Raw genomic sequence first — 19720 nt, forward strand, 5'->3', positions numbered from 1 at the left:
AACCGGCTTAAAGTATGTATGCGAGTGTCAATTGCTATTGGTGATTATACGTCTATTATTTCTATTCTCCTCCCCCGTCTCCCCTCCATATTTTTTTGTTCAGGTGATTACTTATTGGCCCATAACGAAGAAATCGTCACGGCCTAGCCCAATTGCATTTTCAAGTTTGGCAATTAAGATGTTGGCAGCCTCTTCAGTGCCTTGTATGCTGCGAGCCCTCCAACCCCGAAAGTTTTCGAGCCTTTGCTCATCGCACCAGAGGATAACATCATGTTCCAACGCCCAGAGATCTAGGTTTCGAATGCGTGGGAGAATGGTACGATGGTACACATGGCCGTGTTGACTAGAGCAAAAAGACAAAGAGTCAATACCCAACACCCAACAAACCAACAATAACACAACATGTCTCAAACTTACAATTCGTGTTCTTCGTCAATTGGATGAAACTCATGATGGATGACCAATGGACCCTCGTATGTCCTTGATACTCGTCACTGCCGACTCGGTCCAATACCAAATCCCAGACAATCTATGGCTATTGCGTATGAGAAGATGAAGGTACAAGCATTTACATATCAACTGGAGTTGCAGCTTTGGGGCTGACTTGAAAATCTTGCGTAATAGAGTGGTATGACTGGTGGCATTCCCAAGGTCGCTGTGATTCCTGAATTGTCATCGGCTGATTTGAAACTGGCACGAAAGATGGTCTTGGAATCTCAAATTCCAGGTAAAGCAACGCAACTCGTCCGGTTACTTACAATTTGACCTGTGTCCTGTCCTCCTCAGGTACCACCATCACAAAGATGAACACCGAAGAATGAAGTAGGATTTGTTTGGAACCAACTGGCGTGAAATATGTAGTGGATTGCGATGAATTGTATTGTGCATTTTGTGCACAATTGTTTGTGCACAATTGTGCACAAAGTGCACAATAAAATGACGTCCACAATAACAGTGTCGAAGAGCCTGGACCACAGAAATCATGTATGCATCCTGCAAATGTTGCAGCTAATACAGACCATAGAAACACGTAACCACATAGGATTTTCCTGTCGAAGCAGCCACATCAAATAAAAATATCCAAAAAGTAGAAGCCCAATCTTGCGGACTGCTGTCTCGAGTCTTGATCTCCCATTTTCTCGCAACAATCAGAAACTCCAAGCTTGTTGCGAATGAAAGCGTCTAGATCGAAGAACGACGTATTGACGAACGGGACTCCAAATCATCAGCCGAAGACCAAGAGAGCACGGATTAGTTGGAAGTCAACAGCCAGCGATGAAGATGAAGAACGATTGTTGCAGCATGGACCTGCAGATGAGGACCAGGTGACCTCAGAGACAGAATCAGCTACAGAATTAGACCAGGATGATGGATCCCAAAGCTCTCCCAAGCCGTCCAGCTTCTCATCGCTACCATCACTAGGTATTGGGGTTTTTCAACATTTAGAGTTTTGCAAAGATAACGTGAACCTTTCGCAAATCTAACTCGGTCATGGCCTCTTGCTGATGTAGATTATGGACAGGAACTGTCTCCTGATGAAGAAACACGCCTTACAATAACTGCCTACCAAGTACAGCCCTTTCGTATTCTCGTATTCAATGTCTTCTCGTGCTCGACACTGGGCCTTGGTTTTCTACTTGGACGCTGGTTCCCTAGATGGAAGCTACTTGTAACATGTACCGTATGCAGTTTAAACACTGGCCAACGTATCCTGGTTGAGAATTCATGGGGCGAAGAGGATGTTATAGACATTGTGGAGTCGTCTTGGAATGGGCCTTTATCTGATGCATTCCCTTCAACCGCACCTCCACCTATCGCTCCACGAGGAACTATATCTAGTGATCTAGACCCATCTATGCCTACTATCCGCATGTTTGACTATCGGTACTGGCGATTTGTATATAATCCGATATTTGGACAGTACGAATGTATATCGAACTGGACTGATCCCGTATGGACTGTCCCTTCAGAAACCTTGAAAGGGCTCTCAGACGATGGGTTCTTGAAGAGGCGGCAGAAGCTATTTGGATGGAACTCTGTTGATGTGGAAGAGCCTAGTTGGATGAAGCTTCTCTTTGATGAAGTATTGCATCCCTTTTTTGGTATGTATTGCTTGAGTAGGCATATTCTGTGACTGCTTCAATGGTTCGGTGCTAAGTGTGTTGCTTTTTTTAGTGTTTCAAATCTTCTCCATAATCTTATGGTAACTTACTACATCTCCGAGTACCACTCGACGACATACCGAATGCTCACCATCTCTGTCAATTTACAGGAGCTACGATGACTATTACATATACGCTGCCTGCATCTTTCTCATATCCGCCATATCTGTATTTACTACTCTAGTCGAGACGAAGAAGAGCATCAAAAGGATGCGGGAAATGAGTCGGTTTTCAGTTTCGGTTCGTCTATGGAGGAATGGAGGATGGTTAGATGCTAGATCGGAAGACATGCTGGTATGCTTTGCTCTTTTTTGTGGGTATCGCCAGGTCATCTCACACGCAAACTCTCCAAATATTAGCCTGGCGACATTTTTGAGATCCCACAATCCGGAATGAATATCTTTCCATGTGATGCTCTTCTCCTCAAAGGAGAATGTATAGTCAATGAAGCTCTGCTAACTGGAGAATCAGTACCAGTTGCCAAACTTCCAACCATATCTCCAACATCTCTGGAATCCAATCAAAGCCAGCTAGTTTCTATGTTAAGTGATGGTATCGATCCAACACGAGATCCTGTGTTGGCGAAGAGTTTTTTATTTTCTGGTACAAAAGTCATTCGAGTTAGATTACAAAGACGGGATATTGAAGAGCCCCGTGGAGCTTTGGTATGAGTTTATGTCACTTTGTAGTGCGAATTATATCGCCTCTCTTTGCTGATTTTATGGTGATGTCACAGGGATTTGTGGTGAAGACTGGATTCTATACCACGAAAGGAGGTCTTGTCAGAGCAATGCTTTATCCAAAGCCCCACAAGAAATTTCAATTCTATGAAGATGGTAAGTTTCGTTTATTGAGCTTAGAGTACGAAATCACTCACGCATGTTCTTAATCAGCCTTCAAGTTTATTGCCTTCTTGTTTGGCATTGCCTGTATTGGCTTCCTAGTCTCGCTGTATAATTTTGTCCAGATGGGCGTTCCGTGGGATATCATATTCGTGAGAGCTCTGGATCTTGTAACGATTGTTGTCCCCCCAGCGGTACGTTTGAAAACCTCGTGTGTTTGAACAACTTGTGTGCTTTTTTTCTCCCTCGAAAAACTGTTGCTTATTCTTATTTCATTTTCACAGCTTCCTGCTACAATGACCATCGGAACCTCATTCGCTTTAGCGAGATTACGGCGCTGGGGCATATACTGCATAGCACCATCTCGCATCAACATTGGTGGGAAACTCGAAGTCTTGTGTTTTGACAAGACTGGTACGTTAACTCGCGAAGGACTGGAAACTCTGGGTCTAGTCTCTTTAAAACGGGGTTTAGATGACCAGGTCCGGTTTGGTGGATCATGGGAACGTGTAGAGGATGCTGTTGCAGACTCGTTGGAGGCCTTGACTTCGTACGATGCTGATGATAGTGAGTTAGATGGGATTACGCCAGGCTTTCCATACCCTCCATTGGTATGCGTTGCTGCTGTATGTCATTCTATTAAGATTATTGATGGTAAGTGTAGGTCTGATGAGTATGCTCAAATAAAGCAGTTACTAATGGAGACCCATCCCGTACAGGGATATTGTCTGGTGATCCACTCGACCTACAGATGTTTGAATACACAAGATTTAGACTAGATGAAGGCGGCTCATCGGCATCCAATCGACGCACATCATTAAACGGAATACCAATAGCAGCAGTTATTCGACCACCATCTTCGACTTCAGGACCTAAAAGTCCCAGTCGTGGTGATACCACGTCGCAAGACTTGTCTGAATTGTATAATACCGAGTTTGGAGTCGTCAGAATATTTGAATTTGATGCTGGACTAAGGAGAGCTGCTGTGGTTGTCAAGAGATTTAGATATCGTGGACGTAGAGATTCTCTTGATGGTCAAGAATCTGAGCCTGGATTTGAAGCATTTGTGAAAGGTGCTCCAGAAGTAATACGTGCTATTTGCCGCCCGGAATCAGGTATCGTTTGAGGCCAGAAAGCCCCTTTTTGTTGCTATGAAGAACATGTCTGACGATCCGATCTTTTCCTTAATGTAGTGCCAGATAACTATGATTTCCAATTGGCAGATCATGCTCGACGTGGCCATCGTGTAATTGCATGTGCTTGGCGTAGATTACATTCTACCACTACTGGTTTCGATGCAGCCACTTGTAAAAGAGAAGAAGTAGAATGTGCATTGACTTTTGCTGGATTTGCATTGTTTGAAAATAGACCCAAGGTATTCTCTGATTTTTTTGTCGCCCCGTAAAAACCCAATGAGGTATCGACAACATGACAGAAAAGCTTAACTTTTATTCTTACATTGTAGGATGGAACAACACCTGTCATGAAGGCCTTGTTTGCATCACATCTACGAACCGTGATGTGCACAGGCGACAACGCAGGAACAGCCATAGCCGTAGCTCGAGAAGTCGAACTTATCCCACCAAACTGTATAGTCTTTGTCTCTCGTCTAATACCTGGCGATTCGACATTAACTTCCCATGTATCATGGGAGTTAGTACCAGGTGGTGATGATATTCGATTAGGCACAGCTGGCCGATTCGATCTAGATCCCATCACCTTTAAGCTCAAAGTATCGAACATTGGTCAAACTCTACTAGAGCCTGGGCATAGTCGATCTCGGACTACTAGTATCTCGTCGTGGCAGAGCTCGTTACGAAATATAAGTATTGGTGGACGAGCTAGCATGGATGGACTGCTTGGACAGGCTCCTCCTCAACGTAGTTATACCTATGCTCTGGCAGTTACTGGAGATGTCTTTCAGTGGATGTTGGAGTTTGCCAGCAAGGAGAGAATGGACAGGGTACGTGTTACTTGCATGTCATTGATGTAACACCTGAGATGTGTTTTTGCGCAACACTTACGATATCATTTGCTTTACTAGCTATTGGTCAAGTGTCAGATCTTTGCTAGAATGTCACCAGATCAAAAGCAAATCATGGTTGAAAGGCTCCAAGATATTGGCTACTGTACAGGCTTCATTGGAGACGGTGCCAACGATTGTGGAGCTCTGAGAGCTGCTGATGTGGGCATCTCGTTATCTGAAGCTGAAGCTTCTGTCGCCGCACCTTTAACTTCCAAGTCTCCGGATTTGGCCTGTGTCTTGCAAGTAGTCCGTGAAGGAAGAGCAGCTCTAGTCACTTCATTTGGACTATTCAAGTTTATGGCATTGTACTCTCTTGTACAATTTTCAAGTGTTTGCTTGATGTATACTTTTAGTGCAAATTTGGGAGATGTTCAGGTATGTGAATATTGGGTTGCCCTCTCTGACCGTTTTTGTCTTGCTGAGAGTTGTTGTTCTATGCTGACTCATTCACACACTACTTAGTATATGTACATTGACTTGATTCTGATACTCCCTGTGGCTGTATTCATGGGCCGTAGTGGACCATCCAAATCGATATCACCTCGACGACCTACTGCTTCTCTCACTTCGAAGAAAGTGTTGACTTCACTAGTAGGGCAGGTAGCTCTACAGGTTATAGGACAAGTCTACGTATTCCTGTGGGTTCGGCGGCAGCCTTGGTATCTTCCTCCTCGTTACTTTGCGGTATGTGGGCAACCAATTGTGCACGAAAACGTTCCTTTTTTTTCTGACTATGATGGAACTAGGGTGATTATGACAAGATTGTTGGTTGCTATGAGAATACAGTTGTCTTTCTGGTCAGCAGCTTTCAGTATCTCACTATGGCGGCAGTCTTTACTCGCGGTCCGCCCTTTCGGGAGCCAATATGGAGGAATGGTATGTGTACGAGCAAAAAAATAATAATGGTAGAGTGATCAATATGACACTCACAAACCCTGCTCTCGCGCCTAGTCCCTCTATTATTACTGCTATTGAGTCTATTCGCACTCAACACACTTCTGGTAATGGCGCCTCCAGAATTCTTGGCCTACCAGCTAGAACTAGAGAACTTGCCGTACCAAGGAAGAGTCTACATTCTTGGAGTCGTCGCTATATCCTCAGTGTCCTCCTGGATTGGAGAACGATGGGCCTTCCCGTTCATTGCGGTAAGTATAGATTCATCAGAAATATTTCTCATCCTTTTACAAGCGAATGAACACCATATTCCCTTCTTTACGCAGAAATGGATTGCACGTGGAGCTGATTTCCTTGTTGCCGTCACTCAAAAATCCAAAGGGGGTCGTAAGGAACTCAAGATTGAGAAATGGAGACGGCGTGGTAAGACTTATAAAATTATGAGGTTGGCATTGGAGGATCCGGACGTTATGTCTGTTTAGATGAACGGATATCTGAGGAAACACGGAATAGTAAAACATACACACGACACACATAGTCCATAGAAGCATGAAAAGCATGTAGTTTTGTATATCTCTTATAATAGAAATCACTGAAGCCAAAAAATCAAAGAAAGCGATGTGAGACTTTGGGCTTAACGCCACCTAAATACACTTTCAAGACATTAAGTGAGATATTAACGGATGAGATCTTTTAACGACATTAGCCACTAGTTCCCCGACATCAAATGGCCACGAAACATTCGATAAGGCAGGCCACGTCTCTGTTAAAGGGTCAGGAAGGTCATTGGAATGAGATTAAAGCTGGTCTTCAGGTACAAAACGAAGCTGGTGGACTGGAATTGTGAGGATTGCGCTCGGCGCATGTTGACCTTGGCTGTATGGGCAATGCGGTCAGAGCTTGTACTTGTTCGCTCCCTCCTGGGGTTTATCTACCAGACATTGGCAAAATGTTTGGAACAACTACTGACTCTCCATTTTTTGCGCTGCCTAGTCGATACAGAACGATCTACAATCTACATCGGAACGTTTCAGGATTCTATTGAACTGGTCGCTGCAGCTCTTCTTAGCCATGCAGGAACTATCTCGCAAGTTTGACCGAGATGTGATAGAACGACAAGTCCCTCGAGTATACGTGCTTCCAGCTATAGTGATGACGAGAGTGTTGCTCGCAGTAGCAGGAGCTAGTGTAGCCAACCCCGCATTACGAACTGCGTTAACTGTATTATTGGGAACTGACGCTTCAGCCGCACCAATACGAAGCTCACACAGTGGGAATGGGAGAACGGGTGTTGATTTGGGTTTATGGCTGTCTGCTGTGTCGATCAGTATTGAGAGAGCTCGGTATGACATGTCTGTGAATCAGAGGCCGTTAACAGATGCGTCGATGATGAATACGCTTCAGCCGCTTCTTGAGAATGCTCAGGTATAGACTTCCAACCACTGCTTCCAAAAAATGGACCCTCTGACATGTTTATCATCACAGACCTTTGAGAATCAGTTAGATGTTGTCTCGGATCGGCTAGGAGAGATATCCTTGGATGATACCCTCGTGAAGATAAAAGAATTGGTGGAAATGTTGGGTGGGACTGTGACGCTAGAAGCTAGGTTGAAACCGTTGAAGGATTTGATAACAGTTGAGACGAGGGATGAATTGGTAAGGTTGATCACATGAGCCTGAGAGTGTATTCGTGGAACTAATTTATCGTACTACATAGTGGCAGCAAACGACGGCGCAGTATAAGAAACTAGTTAAACTGTACGCCGAATGTTCAGAGAAGGTGGTTTCTATTCAAGGTAGGTTGAAAGATCCGTGCAATATCCGGGCAACCTTGTTTTTTTGTCTAACCCCAACCTGTTTTTTCTCAGCCCTCCTGAAAGAAACAAGAAGACTAGCAGCGCTCATGGCCGAAATGGCCGAATCTATAAGACGAGACGTGCAGCAATTCGACGGAAGCATCTTCGACATGCAGCTACATCCTCCTGCCTCACCATTGCCAAAATCGCTTCCACCACTACCTCCAGTTGAAAGCAAAGGCAGAACAACTAGCCTGCTGTCACCGTCAGCAGCTGCATTTGAACATATACGTCGTGAGATAGAAAAGACGTCACGGCGTCTAACGGAAGATGCTGACAGTCTTCAGGAAGAAAACGCAAGGTTGACGAGAGAGATGAAATTTACGAGAGATCATGTAAATCAGGTACGAGAAGCATTTTGCCTCAATTTGGTGAATATAGAGCCTTTGAGCGGCTTACACATACTTGATTTCTTTTTGCCTCACACCAGATGGTCATGGACTTGGCGCAATGGCTCACGGATCGTGAGAATGAAGCTCTTGCAACAAAGCCTTCTGCACGGCATATAGCTCAACATGCTCTCTGGGGAATGGTACCTTGGGGATTGAGGAGTCCTGTCGAAAATGTAGGAGCAGCGATTAGTCGAGCCATGTCGCCGACGCCCCGGTAGCGTTGTAGTAATATTATGGATTGTATATAGTAATTATGACACGATTCTCGACGAGTTTACGTCAGTATGCCTGACAAAAAAGCTTGTTTTCGTGTTGGCGAAATTTGATGTGTTCTTGACTGTTATATAACAGAACAAGTAACAGAGGTAGAGGTAGTATAACGGTGTTTTATTTGTAATGATACGCTCAAACAGTTGGAATATGAAGCGACTCGACGACTCGATTGGTTTGAGAAGAAATTGCATTGAGATTTGACGTAGTCGACAACGAGCGAGAACAAGCTACCAAGTATCAGAGTGTCCTGAGAAAGGCCATATACGTGTTAAGGTGCGTGATAAAGGTAATGCTACCCCCATATAGTGCCTTGGTCATTACTAACACGTCCAGCAATTATATGAAAACCAAACCTACAAAATAAAACACGTGAAACGAGATGTTTGGTGAAGAAATTTTGAGTGGATCCTGAGCTTTATTACATCAATGTAAGCAATATGAGATTTTTTGTACCACTTTTATTCCCTATACATTCTTTTGTAATACTGTACATGGAAAGCAATGGCTTGAGAACTAAAACATTTTCAATGTCAACAGGTTAGTATGGGCTTGGTGCACTAAATCATCGAGCTGAAGATTAAACAATTCCTACAGAGTCATTCAATTGCTTTGATGCTAGAGTCGTCTGAGCAAGACTCTTAACATTCGCTATGGTACATTCCGGATACCTACATTCCCTGCCGCCACTACTACCACCAGTAGAGAGAACGACAGGTTCGCCAGTCTCTTGTCACCGTCAGCAGGTGCATTTGACTATACGTCGTCAAATGGAAAAGACGTCACGGCGTCTGACTGAAGCCTTCAGGAAGAAATGCGATGTTGACCACCAGAGATGAAATTCGCGAGAAATCACGTAAAGCAGGTAATTGCAATGTGTCACTACTCACTATTTAATAAGTCGAGCAATGTCACCAACTCTAAGTCAACATGATTCTGGTAGTATTTTTGTTGATTGCATTATTGCTGATTGCTGATATGATAATGAATATAAAGTTTATCCTTGTAGACGCGTTTATGGTTGAGTTTCGGCGAGTATTCCTTTCCAAAATCCTGTTTTGCTTGTGGCGGAATTTGTTGTGATTTGTGATCTTGTTTCAACCAACACCATCAAAACAAAAACTACGAAATCAAAGAGCCACAAGCATTCTAGTTGATGAAGGACTATTGAAGACATATAAGGTACGTAAGCAGACTTGGATGATTATAGAATGAACACTAGGAACGGGCTGTACATTGTTTGGATCCACTCAAAAGCAGTATTCCATCATCAAACAAAACTTCAAATATCAAATCTAGTTACATCTCTTCCTTTAGTCTACATTAGCAGACATCATGCCTCCTTTAGACTCAACTCCGAAACGAAGCAACAACAGTAATGCAGCTCATCGTCTCGTCGACCACTTGTCTCCAGTCCATATGCATCACAACAAGTCAGCATCAAAACGAGGTCGACGTTCAAGTGGAGTACAGCAACATCATGGTCTTAAAGGTTCTCCTGCTAGAGTCAGACCTGATCTAGCATCAAATGGCGCTGCATCTCCGTTGGGTAAAACTCCTCGTAAATCAACGAAATTGTCAAGAGATGGCAGTGGTACTCCCAATCGCAACATGATCAGGACTAGAGATACTTTGCCAACTGATATGAAACAGTTGCTAAAGACTCAGGTTGTGGTGGGTGGTAAACGACCCAAAGAAGGAGTTAAGTCAAGAAGAGCAGCATATTCGTTTTTGAGCTTGTAATGTAATTTGATGGATTGCATATTGGAACCTTATACTAAGACAACTACAAATTTTATTTACTTTATTAGAATCACCGTTTTATACCCAATCGAGATGCAATGGACATGGCCTCATCACAACTCAATCTCAGCCGAAAAGAAAACCCAGATAAACCATGCTACCTCGACCCAGCTCACTTGGCCTACCAAGAAGAAATCGCAAAAGCTTGTGGACTGGCACTAGACAAGCGTATATTATCATTTGCAATGGAACCACCAGCAGCATCCAGAGACGACTTACGTACACAATGGTCTCGACCACTCCGTCCCAATACAGCCGCAAAAAGACGTATAGCAACAGTCCCTGATCGCGTACTCGATGCCCCTGGAATGGTGGACGACTATTATCTCAACCTGCTAGACTGGAGTAGTCAAAATGTATTAGCCGTAGGACTTGACAAGACGGTATATCTCTGGAATGCAAAATCAGGCAATGTAGAAGAATTGTGCTCTTTAACTGGTGAAGACGATTATATTGCTTCGCTATCATGGGTGCAAGATGGCTCGTATCTAGCTATAGGCACTCATGAAGGATCAACACAAATATGGGACGTTGAGGCTGGCAATATGATACGCAATATGAGAGGTCATACTTCACGAGTTGGAGTGATGTCCTGGGATCGATATATCTTGTCATCTGGTGCTCGAGATGGAAGTATTTGGAATCATGATGTCCGAATAGCCAATCATAAAGTTGCTGAAATGATTAATCATACCGGTGAAGTCTGTGGATTGCAATGGCGTGCTGATGGTGCCTTTCTGGCTTCGGGGGGAAATGACAATCTTCTCAATATATGGGATGCTCGTAGCTCTATACCCCGATTCACGAAGAGCAATCATACAGCTGCAGTCAAGGTAAGGTGACGAGTACGTGTGCTTGCGTGACTGCGTGAACCCACATTTTACGCTTCAAATTCTGTTGTGTCGCTTTCCACAGTTTTTGGCTTTGGACTAACAAATGTGTTCATTGATCCTTTACAAGGCTATTGCATGGTGCCCTTGGCAAATCAATGTGTTGGCGTCTGGTGGTGGCACCAACGACCGTCATATACACTTTTGGAACTCTTCTACGGCAGCGCGTCTATCATCAGTCGACACTGGATCTCAAGTAACGTCGATACGGTGGTCGTTAGAATACAAAGAGTTTGTATCATCGCATGGCTTCCCACACAACCAGATCTCGGTCTGGGCATACCCATCACTTGGTAAAATAGTAGATTTGCCTGGCCACGATACTCGCGTACTTCATACCGCCCTATCACCAGATGGACAAACACTGGCTACCGGAGCAGCAGATGAGAATCTCAAATTCTGGAAGGTGTTTGAAAGCAAAAAGAGTCTAGGAGTTGCTGCCGGTACTGGTGCTCCAGGTGGATTGGTTGGATCAGGCAAGGATGAGAATGACTTCAGTGAATTGGCACGAGAAGTCAAGAAGATGAATCTACGATGATGAAAGAAGGACAGAGGGACACACATACATCCAACATAGAACATGACATTGTTTATAGTTTAGTCGGGGATGGAAGGGAGCGCTAAGGGCGTATACATAAAAGCACAAGTGTAATAGCATTCTGAAGTTTGTTCTATATAGATAGTGCAAATACGTACAATATGGGACTACTGTTTATGAGGTTGAGCAACTGTAATGGGCTGCGCTAAGAAAATGGAATACCCCCCCCCCCCCCCCCCCGGTTGATTGATACTACACGTATCATGACAACTCAATGAGAATAGCCTTCTCAACCTCTTCAACATCCTTCATCACCCGCCCGTTAGCACCTTCATACCCATGAGACACAGCCAGGCACTCCTTTGCCAACTTGACGAGCACCTGTGCATCTAAAACCATACTCCTCAACTCTGGCTGCGTCTTTGCATCCTCGGCAGCATTAAACAGCGCCTTCCCCGCCAACAAGAACTTGAGCCCCACCATTGGATGATACCTTTCATATACCAACAAATACGTTGATGCAGCATACATGGCCAATATCGCTACATCCAGCCATTGCGGTTTACCAGACTCGATTTGATTCGTTAGAAGTGTGCTTGCTGCTATAAATGTTGGGAGGGTGTATATATCTGATGGTGTGGTGATGAATGTGGTGATTATTTCGTGGTGTTTCGTTAGGTATGTTGTTTGGGATGATGTTGGTGGGATTACGGGGGCCATGAATGGTAGGATGGTTGATATATATGATATGAGTGGTGGTGATATCGGGGGTGTTGGATTGGGGTTGTTGAATATGGGGATATATGAGGGCATGTTTGTAGCGTCTGCTATGAGGTTTGATACTATGTGCAAGTCGATGGGGTCGTCTGCATCTGTGAGTAGGGTATCTACGTATGGAAATCCACCATGGAGGGCTGGTATTATGGGGTCTGGTTTTACACATCGGATGCAGGTGCAGTCAAAACTAAGACCAAAAAAAGGAATGTCAGGAAAGAACTATGAGCACGTCATTCACGCACAGAGGGAAACAAACAGTGAGGACATGAGCTTAACTGATACTTTTCCTTGAGCAGTAACCGCCTACGAGTTCCCGGAGTCATTGGATCCTGATATGACACCAACAGTTCATCACCAGATGTCAGCTCTGTCATGCACCTCACCACCATTCCACGCCCTTCAAATTCGATACAGAGATTTGGATGACACGAGTGATTGAGTAGCGCTGCGAGAGCAAAGCAGCCTTCTCCTACAATGTTTAGATCTGGATCATACATGGCGTAATTGTTTGATTTGAAACGTCCTAAATACGTCATCATATCACTTGGTCCATGTGATGATACCTGCGATACCCAATCAATAGTTTGCTTCATTTCCATCGTTGTTTCATCGTCGAATTCATTAGCATGGTCCATAAGCTTTGAGAATGACATCCATGCGACACTTTTACTGGCCTCGTCTGATTTATATATAGCTTTTATGAGTAAATCAGCTTCGGCTATATCGTGATCGGTTGCGTAGTTGACGTATAATTGGCATGCGAGTTTATGGCCTGACTTCCAATCTGATGCCTGGCATTTCTTGCTGCAGTATCGAGCCGACTTGCATCTTGCACATACGAGGAGGGTGGCAGATGATGCGACGAGACATGCATGGCAGATGTATGAGCTAGAGCTCGAAATTGCGAGGGCGTCATCTCTTAGAATTACTTGAGCTGGCTTGCGGGCGACTTTTGTGGTTAGTTTACGGTGCTTTGCGATATCTGGATGTAGTGCTAGACCAAGATCTGATAGGAGCTGGTCGAGATTGCCCGAATCGTTGGACATATAGACTTTTGTGAAGTTGGACAGAGTTGGAAGGCTGACAGACAGAAAACACGTTCCTGAGAGCTCATACCACGTAATTTTCAAGTCCAATACGTGACAAATCACGTCCACAGATGCTTCCCGACTGAATCGATGGCCAAGCTCCTTTTGAGCAAAAGCATTGCCACAAAAGCACAAAACAACAAGGAAGCAAAACATGTGCGGACGAAGACGCTATAGATACGGCCACTGTCGCCCTTATAATTATGGATATCCTGTCTTGGGCGCTGGGCCCTCGTACTATAGGCAGCAACCCGGACTACTTGGTTTCATCTCGCAACCGCAATACCAGCAACAACAGCCATACTATAACCAACAGCAGCAGCAGCCAATGTATTATTCTCAGCAGCAGTATCAGCAGCAGCCAATATATCAACAGCCTTATGTGAATCGAGAGGCAAAGGTCATGAGCACGTATGTCTTAGTTGGACCATGAGAGGCTTCACTTGCTTCGTTGTGGCCAGTCTCGAGACCGATATCTGACTTATTTTGGCTACTAGACACACGGATCTTCCTCCATACTCGAAGGAAGGCGAGTATAAACCAACAAAGCAGGAAGATATTGCAGTTTTCGTGTATCCTGCCAGCCTGTATCCTCCGGTATTCGATGAGTCTCTACCGCCCTCTTATTTCCTTGAAGCTGGTACGTGTATATACCTGTATTTCATGTATGTGTTGAGACCTGACGAAACTCGTGCTTTTCGCTTGTAGATGACGAAGAGAATCACTGCCACTTGTACTTTATCGGGCTGCAAGAAAACAAATCCGAAACAGATCTCAGCGTTTCGGTCTATGAAAGATCTCGTGAAGTGCGGATAGAGGGCACGAGTACGCATTCGCGTCTGGTTTTACCTCCCACAGCAGATCTCAAAAAGATTCGAGCTTGGAAGGAAGATCATGCTGTAGTGATTCAAGTTTGAAATGTACTTATGACGAACCGTGAGGTGCTTTGAGCGTATGGTCACGGTTTTGATCTAGAATTACTCACTATCTAGTTTTTGTATTTTTGAACGGTTTGTAACAAAGTAAGAGTGAATCAACCAGTAAGTGACCGAATATTATGTGACAAAAGTAGTGTATTGCATGCTTCTTGGTGCCCGGAAGTGTTCCATCTCCCTGAGTTCTGCGCACTTGACAACAATTAAAACCTCCGGATGTGAAGCTTTGCTCCTTGACTCTCCCCATTTGTGACCTCACCACTGCCTCTTTGGTGAACAGAATCCAAGGCCTAAAATCATGAGTGATCGCAATGAGAGCGCTGGTTCTGAGGGAACCGACATTCCATTCCCACTCCCTAACGCTATAGGGTTTCAAAGTTCACCAAATGCAGTGTTGCCAGACACATTCGGTCGTCCAAAATCACAAGATGAATTGCATGATGCCGCTCCAGCTCCTCTTCCTTCAGTATTGCTCACCTCAACCGATGGATCTCGTTCATCGACGCCAACTTCAACGATACCACGAATGAGCATATCTGGTGCATCAAAAGATAGTCGTGCTAGTGTCACAGCATCCTCAAACAGACTGCATGAAGCAGCTTTACGAGCTATTACACCTACAGATGCTCAAATGAGTCCAGAGGAATCTGACAGGATAATGGCACAAGCACTAATTGAAATGGAGGAGGAAGCCGTCAAAATCGGACGTGCTAGACGTGCATCTGTAGCTGGTGGAGATAGTCTGCTAGTCAATCCACGAGAACGAAGAGCCAGTATGGTGCGACGACAATCTAGTCTCTATGGTGCTAGCAGTGGTAGTGGTGGTCGAGATAAGGGTCGAGCATCTACATCCGTCGACAATAGACCTACTTCCAATGGAAATGCGGACGCGCTACGCCCTGATGGTCAACAATCCCAACCCCGATCCCGTTCTAGAAGTGTTTCTGTAAATCACCCTAGAACTGTTCCAACAACCGGACCTCCTGGTAACGACAATAGTGCTGCTTCTGCTGCAGGTCTCGCTGCTCAAGCACGACACCCAGAAGGTGCAAAGAAGGATCGAAGCCCTTCGAGGAATGAACCACCAGCTATGAGGATTGATATTCAGCAAAGGAATGCTAGTACCAATTCACCACCACAAGGATCTCCGACTGATCAAATGTCTCCTCGAGCTACAGATGCTAAGAGGATTATGCGTCCAGTATCAATGTATGAAAAGAATTTTGACCAGTTGGCCTTACTCTGGTTTTGTTGCTGTGGTTTTTTGCTTGTGCCTTCTTCACGTGATGTCTCACTGTAATGTTCTCACCTGACATGCTGACTTTCATTTCTGATACAATAGGAGTGGAGAACCAATCCCACCATCAGAAGTCATGCCTTCACATGTTAACTTTTATCGAACTGCAAATAGAGGCAGTATTCCACACGCAGTTAAAGGTGATGATGGTGGACGCTACGTAGGCTATTCAGGTGTCGGACGACGTGACTTGAGACAATTGCAAAAAGATCAACGAGCTGAAAACTTTAAGAGTGGAGTCGTCAAGAGACGTGCCAAAGAAAAGGCAGCTTCGATTGAAGCTTTGAATGGAAAGCCAGGACAACAAGGACAAGTTGCTATTGAAGTAGAAAAGACTGCTGATTTGGAGAGTCCTGGTGCTAGGTAAAAAAAAGCGCACGCCCGATGTATTAATGACCAGAGTCTCGAATTCTCAATCATATTTCTTTATATAAATTGTAGATCACGAATGCCAACACCCTTCCAAACAAAATCCGAACGATCACAACTAAAGGGCATCAAAAGATACATTTACGATGTTCGTCGCTGGATGAGGAGGCATCCACTTAAGAAAATCATGACAGTTCCAATCTGGATGAAGAACATTAAAGCCATCGAAACTAAATTCGGAACTGGGATTGCTAGTTACTTTGTGCTGGCTCGTTGGGTGTTTCTGCTGAACTTCGTATTGGCATCGATATGGTTTTGGTTTGTCTTTGTGGAAGGATTTTTGGGAATGTTTGAGAGTGTTGGTGGTGGTCAATCACGGGTTGCTAGTCTTGGCGGTGGTGGAAGTTTCTTGACCTTTTTTACTGGTGGTGTGCGTACATTTTGCATGTTGTTCTTTTTTGTGCCATGATCTAAACCAACTTTGATGAATAGTCAGGATGGGGATACACTGCCATGTTTTATGGTGGTTATAGTGCTCAAGCGCTCGGTGGAACTTATCGTCTAGATTTGGCTTGGATCTTTTGCATGTTTTCATTCTTTGGTATCAGTTTCCTCGCCATTGTCATGACGTGAGTGCCAACAACTTCTTCTTGAGTCATGTTTGAATTTTAACGGGTTTTTTCGGTTTAGGATGCGCTCAATCTTCATTGCTCGACCATACCACTCCAGCACCGTCCAACTTGACGAGCATACGCCATTTGCAGTAGCTCTCTTCACTGGATGGGACTATACCCTCGCATCCTCCAAATCCGTCAAAACACACGGTATGGCTCTTTCAACCGTCTTGAAAGCACTCATAACCCAAGAAACCATCAAACGAAGACTCCAAGACCGATCAGTTCGTGAAAAGAGAATCTTGATTGCTAAACGTGTATTTGCCAATATTTGTACTCTTGTCATCTTGGGATTGGCATGTTTCCTCATTTGGCTGTCTACTGTGGTGGATGCTTCTAGTAATCGTTATGCATCATTGGTCATGTCTGCTATGAATGCTGTGTTCCCAATCGTCTTTTATTGGTTGTCCAAGTTTGAACAGTGGAGCAGTCCTGATTGGGAGATTACCATGATGTTGAGTAGGACGTATGTGCTGAAAATGGCTTCGATTTATGTCGTGCTTTATGGTATCTACGTTCAGCTGTATGGACCAAATCCCGTAAGTCGACACGGAGACTGTGATCCTCGGCTACTCTTTCTTTTTTTTTGCAATGCTTAAGACTCATTTACTGTGATTTCTAGGCTGTCTGCTGGGAAAATCTTATCGGTGGGGCCTTCTACCAATTGATTTGGCTAGATCTGATCATTACCGCTGTACAAACCGTCATTGAAGCCTTTATCTACAACCGAGTATGGGGTCGATGGGAGTTTGATCTTCCAAGCAACACTCTTGAGCTGGTATACCGTCAAGCTCTGATTTGGTGAGTGTGCTACATGTCGACAATGGCAAAAAACTCCCACCAAACCCATCGTACGCGATTACTAAACGCTTGTTTACGTCTCTGCAGGGTTGGCTCAATCTATTCTCCCGTAGTTCCTCTACTGGGAGTCGTAACCTGTCTCATCTTGTTCTACGCCAAGTACTATACTTTGCTCTATTTCGGTGAACCACCCAAAATGATACACAACTCGTCGAAACAAAGCTTTTGGTTTTTGGCCTTCATGGGATGTACTCTGGTTCTATCTGGATTCCCGATTTGGTGGGCCATGTTACGGTGAGCTCTTCGCGTACTAGACCATATACATCAATTGCTACCATGTATTCTTTTTGCGTTCTGACACCATTTTCACTTTCCTCCAGAATTCCATCATCATGCGGCCCATTCAATCCATCAACGTGGCCATACACAGCTACTCAAGGTGCAATCCTAGTCATGTATGATGTGGTCCCCAAATGGGTCAAATCACTCTCAGGAAGTGGAGCTGCCTTCTTTAGCACTATTTCGGACGTATCCTTCTTGGGACCAATCCTAACCTTCCTGGTACTATGTGTCTTCTACTTGGCCTCGTTGTCCAAAAAGCGAATGCAGAGGTTGACAGAGCTCGAAGAAGAACTGTTTGAAGAACGAGAAGACAAGAGGTTTTTGATGAGGTTTTATAAGATTCAGACATAACTGTAAAAACTGTGTGTGTGATAATTCATCTTAGAAAAAATATATTTAAGGCTTGATAGTACATGAGTTTTCGTTTTGACCACCTTGAATGTGAAGAATCAAACTAAGGAGGGGTTCGACAGAAGATGTGTCGGGCATGATACTAGCGAGAGTCTCAAATTAGCACGAGAAAGCAACTCAATCAATTGATGAAGTTGGGTTGAGAGGAAAAAAAACAAAGACAGGTAAGCGACGACCTTCGATGCCACCATGTTTGACAGTAGCAAACCCAAAGTGTGCTCCCTTGTAACATACACCATTCAAGTCTGTCTGTCAGGCTAGTGCCTGCAAAACAAACATCCCACTGAATCCTTTCCTGTCTTCATCAAAAGATGGTTGCGTGAGCAAAAAATCCAGAGAGTTGCGACGGGGAAAACGTTTGTAGGCAAAAATGCTAGTGAACCCACAGATACTGACTTTCACACGCGGACACTTGTCGAGGACACTAGCCTCGCCTTGTCCTCAAGCGAGGTACGTGCTGACACAAGTGACAAAAATGACAAAAAAGACAAAGATGAGAACTTTGTCAGACTAGAGCACCAACATTGCATTGCGCCACGGCAAATCGCTCAGTTAGGGGGTCGAACCCTAGACCTCATGGTGCATCTTAAGCATAAGAGCCATGCGCGCTGCCAAATTGCGCCAACCGAGTGGTTGTTGGCAGAGAACCTCGACCTGCCCAATACTCGCACGTGTCCTCCCTTGTCAAATATGCGGTTCCAACTTCTTTTGAGGGGTGTTATCTTCGGCATGCCACGTTTTGTTCACTGACTCGGCCCTTGCAGAAGCAAACGTCTTGTTAAACACCAGATTTGAGAATGTTGCTCCAAAGGATGTTGATCGTGAGAGACGACCACTGTAATATCAGCGAGGCAACGGGATAACCGAGCATATACTGGCTGCCCGAATACTGAATAGACCCACAGTGTGGTCCCTTCTAAACTCAGCTGAAACAAATAGACTGTTGAGTCCTCAACCGACAAAGACAACCATGAACAGATTCAACTACATTACTGGAGCGATCAGCAACAAGGGCGTCTCTAACCGATTCTGGGCTTGATTTGCGTTTGTGGCCGCTGGTTTGGTATCTTCAAAGTCCTTTGCCTCTGATGTTGCAAAATTCGAGGGAAGTCGACCAAGCAAGGCAGCAGATCCGTTGGCAAAAGTTACCATTTTTGAGTTCACGAGTCCGAGGGCCCACTCCATAATGCATCGTTCCAACAAGGATTGCTTCGTCGCAGGCTGACGTTAAGCAAACAGGTTAATGTCTTGAAAAGAAGCATTGTGTCATCAGTAGTACTCTTGTATGAATGGTCTGAAGCGATAGAATCCGTATAAGTTCTTTCAAGAAGAGCGACCGATAGTCGCGGATCA

The 19720-nt window shown here is 44.5% G+C and overlaps 6 protein-coding genes across 6 annotated transcripts; 5 read left to right on the forward strand and 1 right to left on the reverse strand.

Moving 5' to 3' along the window:
* Positions 1-456: 456 nt before the first annotated feature.
* Positions 457-821, forward strand: SmJEL517_g04850 (uncharacterized protein; the record flags this gene model as incomplete). The annotated part of the gene is made up of 3 exons (XM_031170778.1): positions 457-558; positions 625-727; positions 787-821. The coding sequence occupies 3 exons, from the start codon at positions 457-459 to the stop codon at positions 819-821; spliced, it is 240 nt and encodes a 79-aa protein (XP_031023219.1).
* Positions 822-1172: 351 nt separating this feature from the next.
* Positions 1173-6462, forward strand: SmJEL517_g04851 (uncharacterized protein; the record flags this gene model as incomplete). The annotated part of the gene is made up of 18 exons (XM_031170779.1): positions 1173-1422; positions 1512-2102; positions 2176-2203; positions 2273-2456; positions 2522-2827; positions 2899-2998; positions 3056-3198; positions 3289-3418; positions 3479-3658; positions 3724-4119; positions 4198-4379; positions 4470-4967; positions 5049-5405; positions 5493-5714; positions 5777-5906; positions 5982-6175; positions 6251-6347; positions 6407-6462. 18 exons carry the CDS (start codon positions 1173-1175, stop codon positions 6460-6462), a joined length of 4044 nt encoding a protein of 1347 aa, XP_031023220.1.
* A 189-nt stretch (positions 6463-6651) lies between these two features.
* On the forward strand, positions 6652-8390 carry SmJEL517_g04852 (uncharacterized protein; the record flags this gene model as incomplete). Its single annotated transcript, XM_031170780.1, has 6 exons — positions 6652-6738; positions 6918-7349; positions 7410-7580; positions 7642-7720; positions 7793-8124; positions 8211-8390. The coding sequence occupies 6 exons, from the start codon at positions 6652-6654 to the stop codon at positions 8388-8390; spliced, it is 1281 nt and encodes a 426-aa protein (XP_031023221.1).
* Positions 8391-9777: 1387 nt separating this feature from the next.
* On the forward strand, positions 9778-11673 carry SmJEL517_g04853 (uncharacterized protein; the record flags this gene model as incomplete). The annotated part of the gene is made up of 3 exons (XM_031170781.1): positions 9778-10143; positions 10254-11078; positions 11206-11673. The coding sequence occupies 3 exons, from the start codon at positions 9778-9780 to the stop codon at positions 11671-11673; spliced, it is 1659 nt and encodes a 552-aa protein (XP_031023222.1).
* Positions 11674-11934: 261 nt separating this feature from the next.
* On the reverse strand, positions 11935-13496 carry SmJEL517_g04854 (uncharacterized protein; the record flags this gene model as incomplete). Its single annotated transcript, XM_031170782.1, has 2 exons — positions 11935-12637; positions 12733-13496. The coding sequence occupies 2 exons, from the start codon at positions 13494-13496 to the stop codon at positions 11935-11937; spliced, it is 1467 nt and encodes a 488-aa protein (XP_031023216.1).
* A 1275-nt stretch (positions 13497-14771) lies between these two features.
* Positions 14772-18307, forward strand: SmJEL517_g04855 (uncharacterized protein; the record flags this gene model as incomplete). Its single annotated transcript, XM_031170783.1, has 8 exons — positions 14772-15682; positions 15816-16133; positions 16212-16569; positions 16632-16768; positions 16830-17352; positions 17436-17614; positions 17702-17908; positions 17995-18307. The coding sequence occupies 8 exons, from the start codon at positions 14772-14774 to the stop codon at positions 18305-18307; spliced, it is 2946 nt and encodes a 981-aa protein (XP_031023217.1).
* Between the last annotated feature and the right edge of the window lie 1413 nt (positions 18308-19720).

Source organism: Synchytrium microbalum (assembly GCF_006535985.1).
Source record: "Synchytrium microbalum strain JEL517 chromosome Unknown SmJEL517_scf0037, whole genome shotgun sequence".
NCBI classification, from domain to species: Eukaryota; Fungi; Chytridiomycota; class Chytridiomycetes; order Synchytriales; family Synchytriaceae; genus Synchytrium; species Synchytrium microbalum.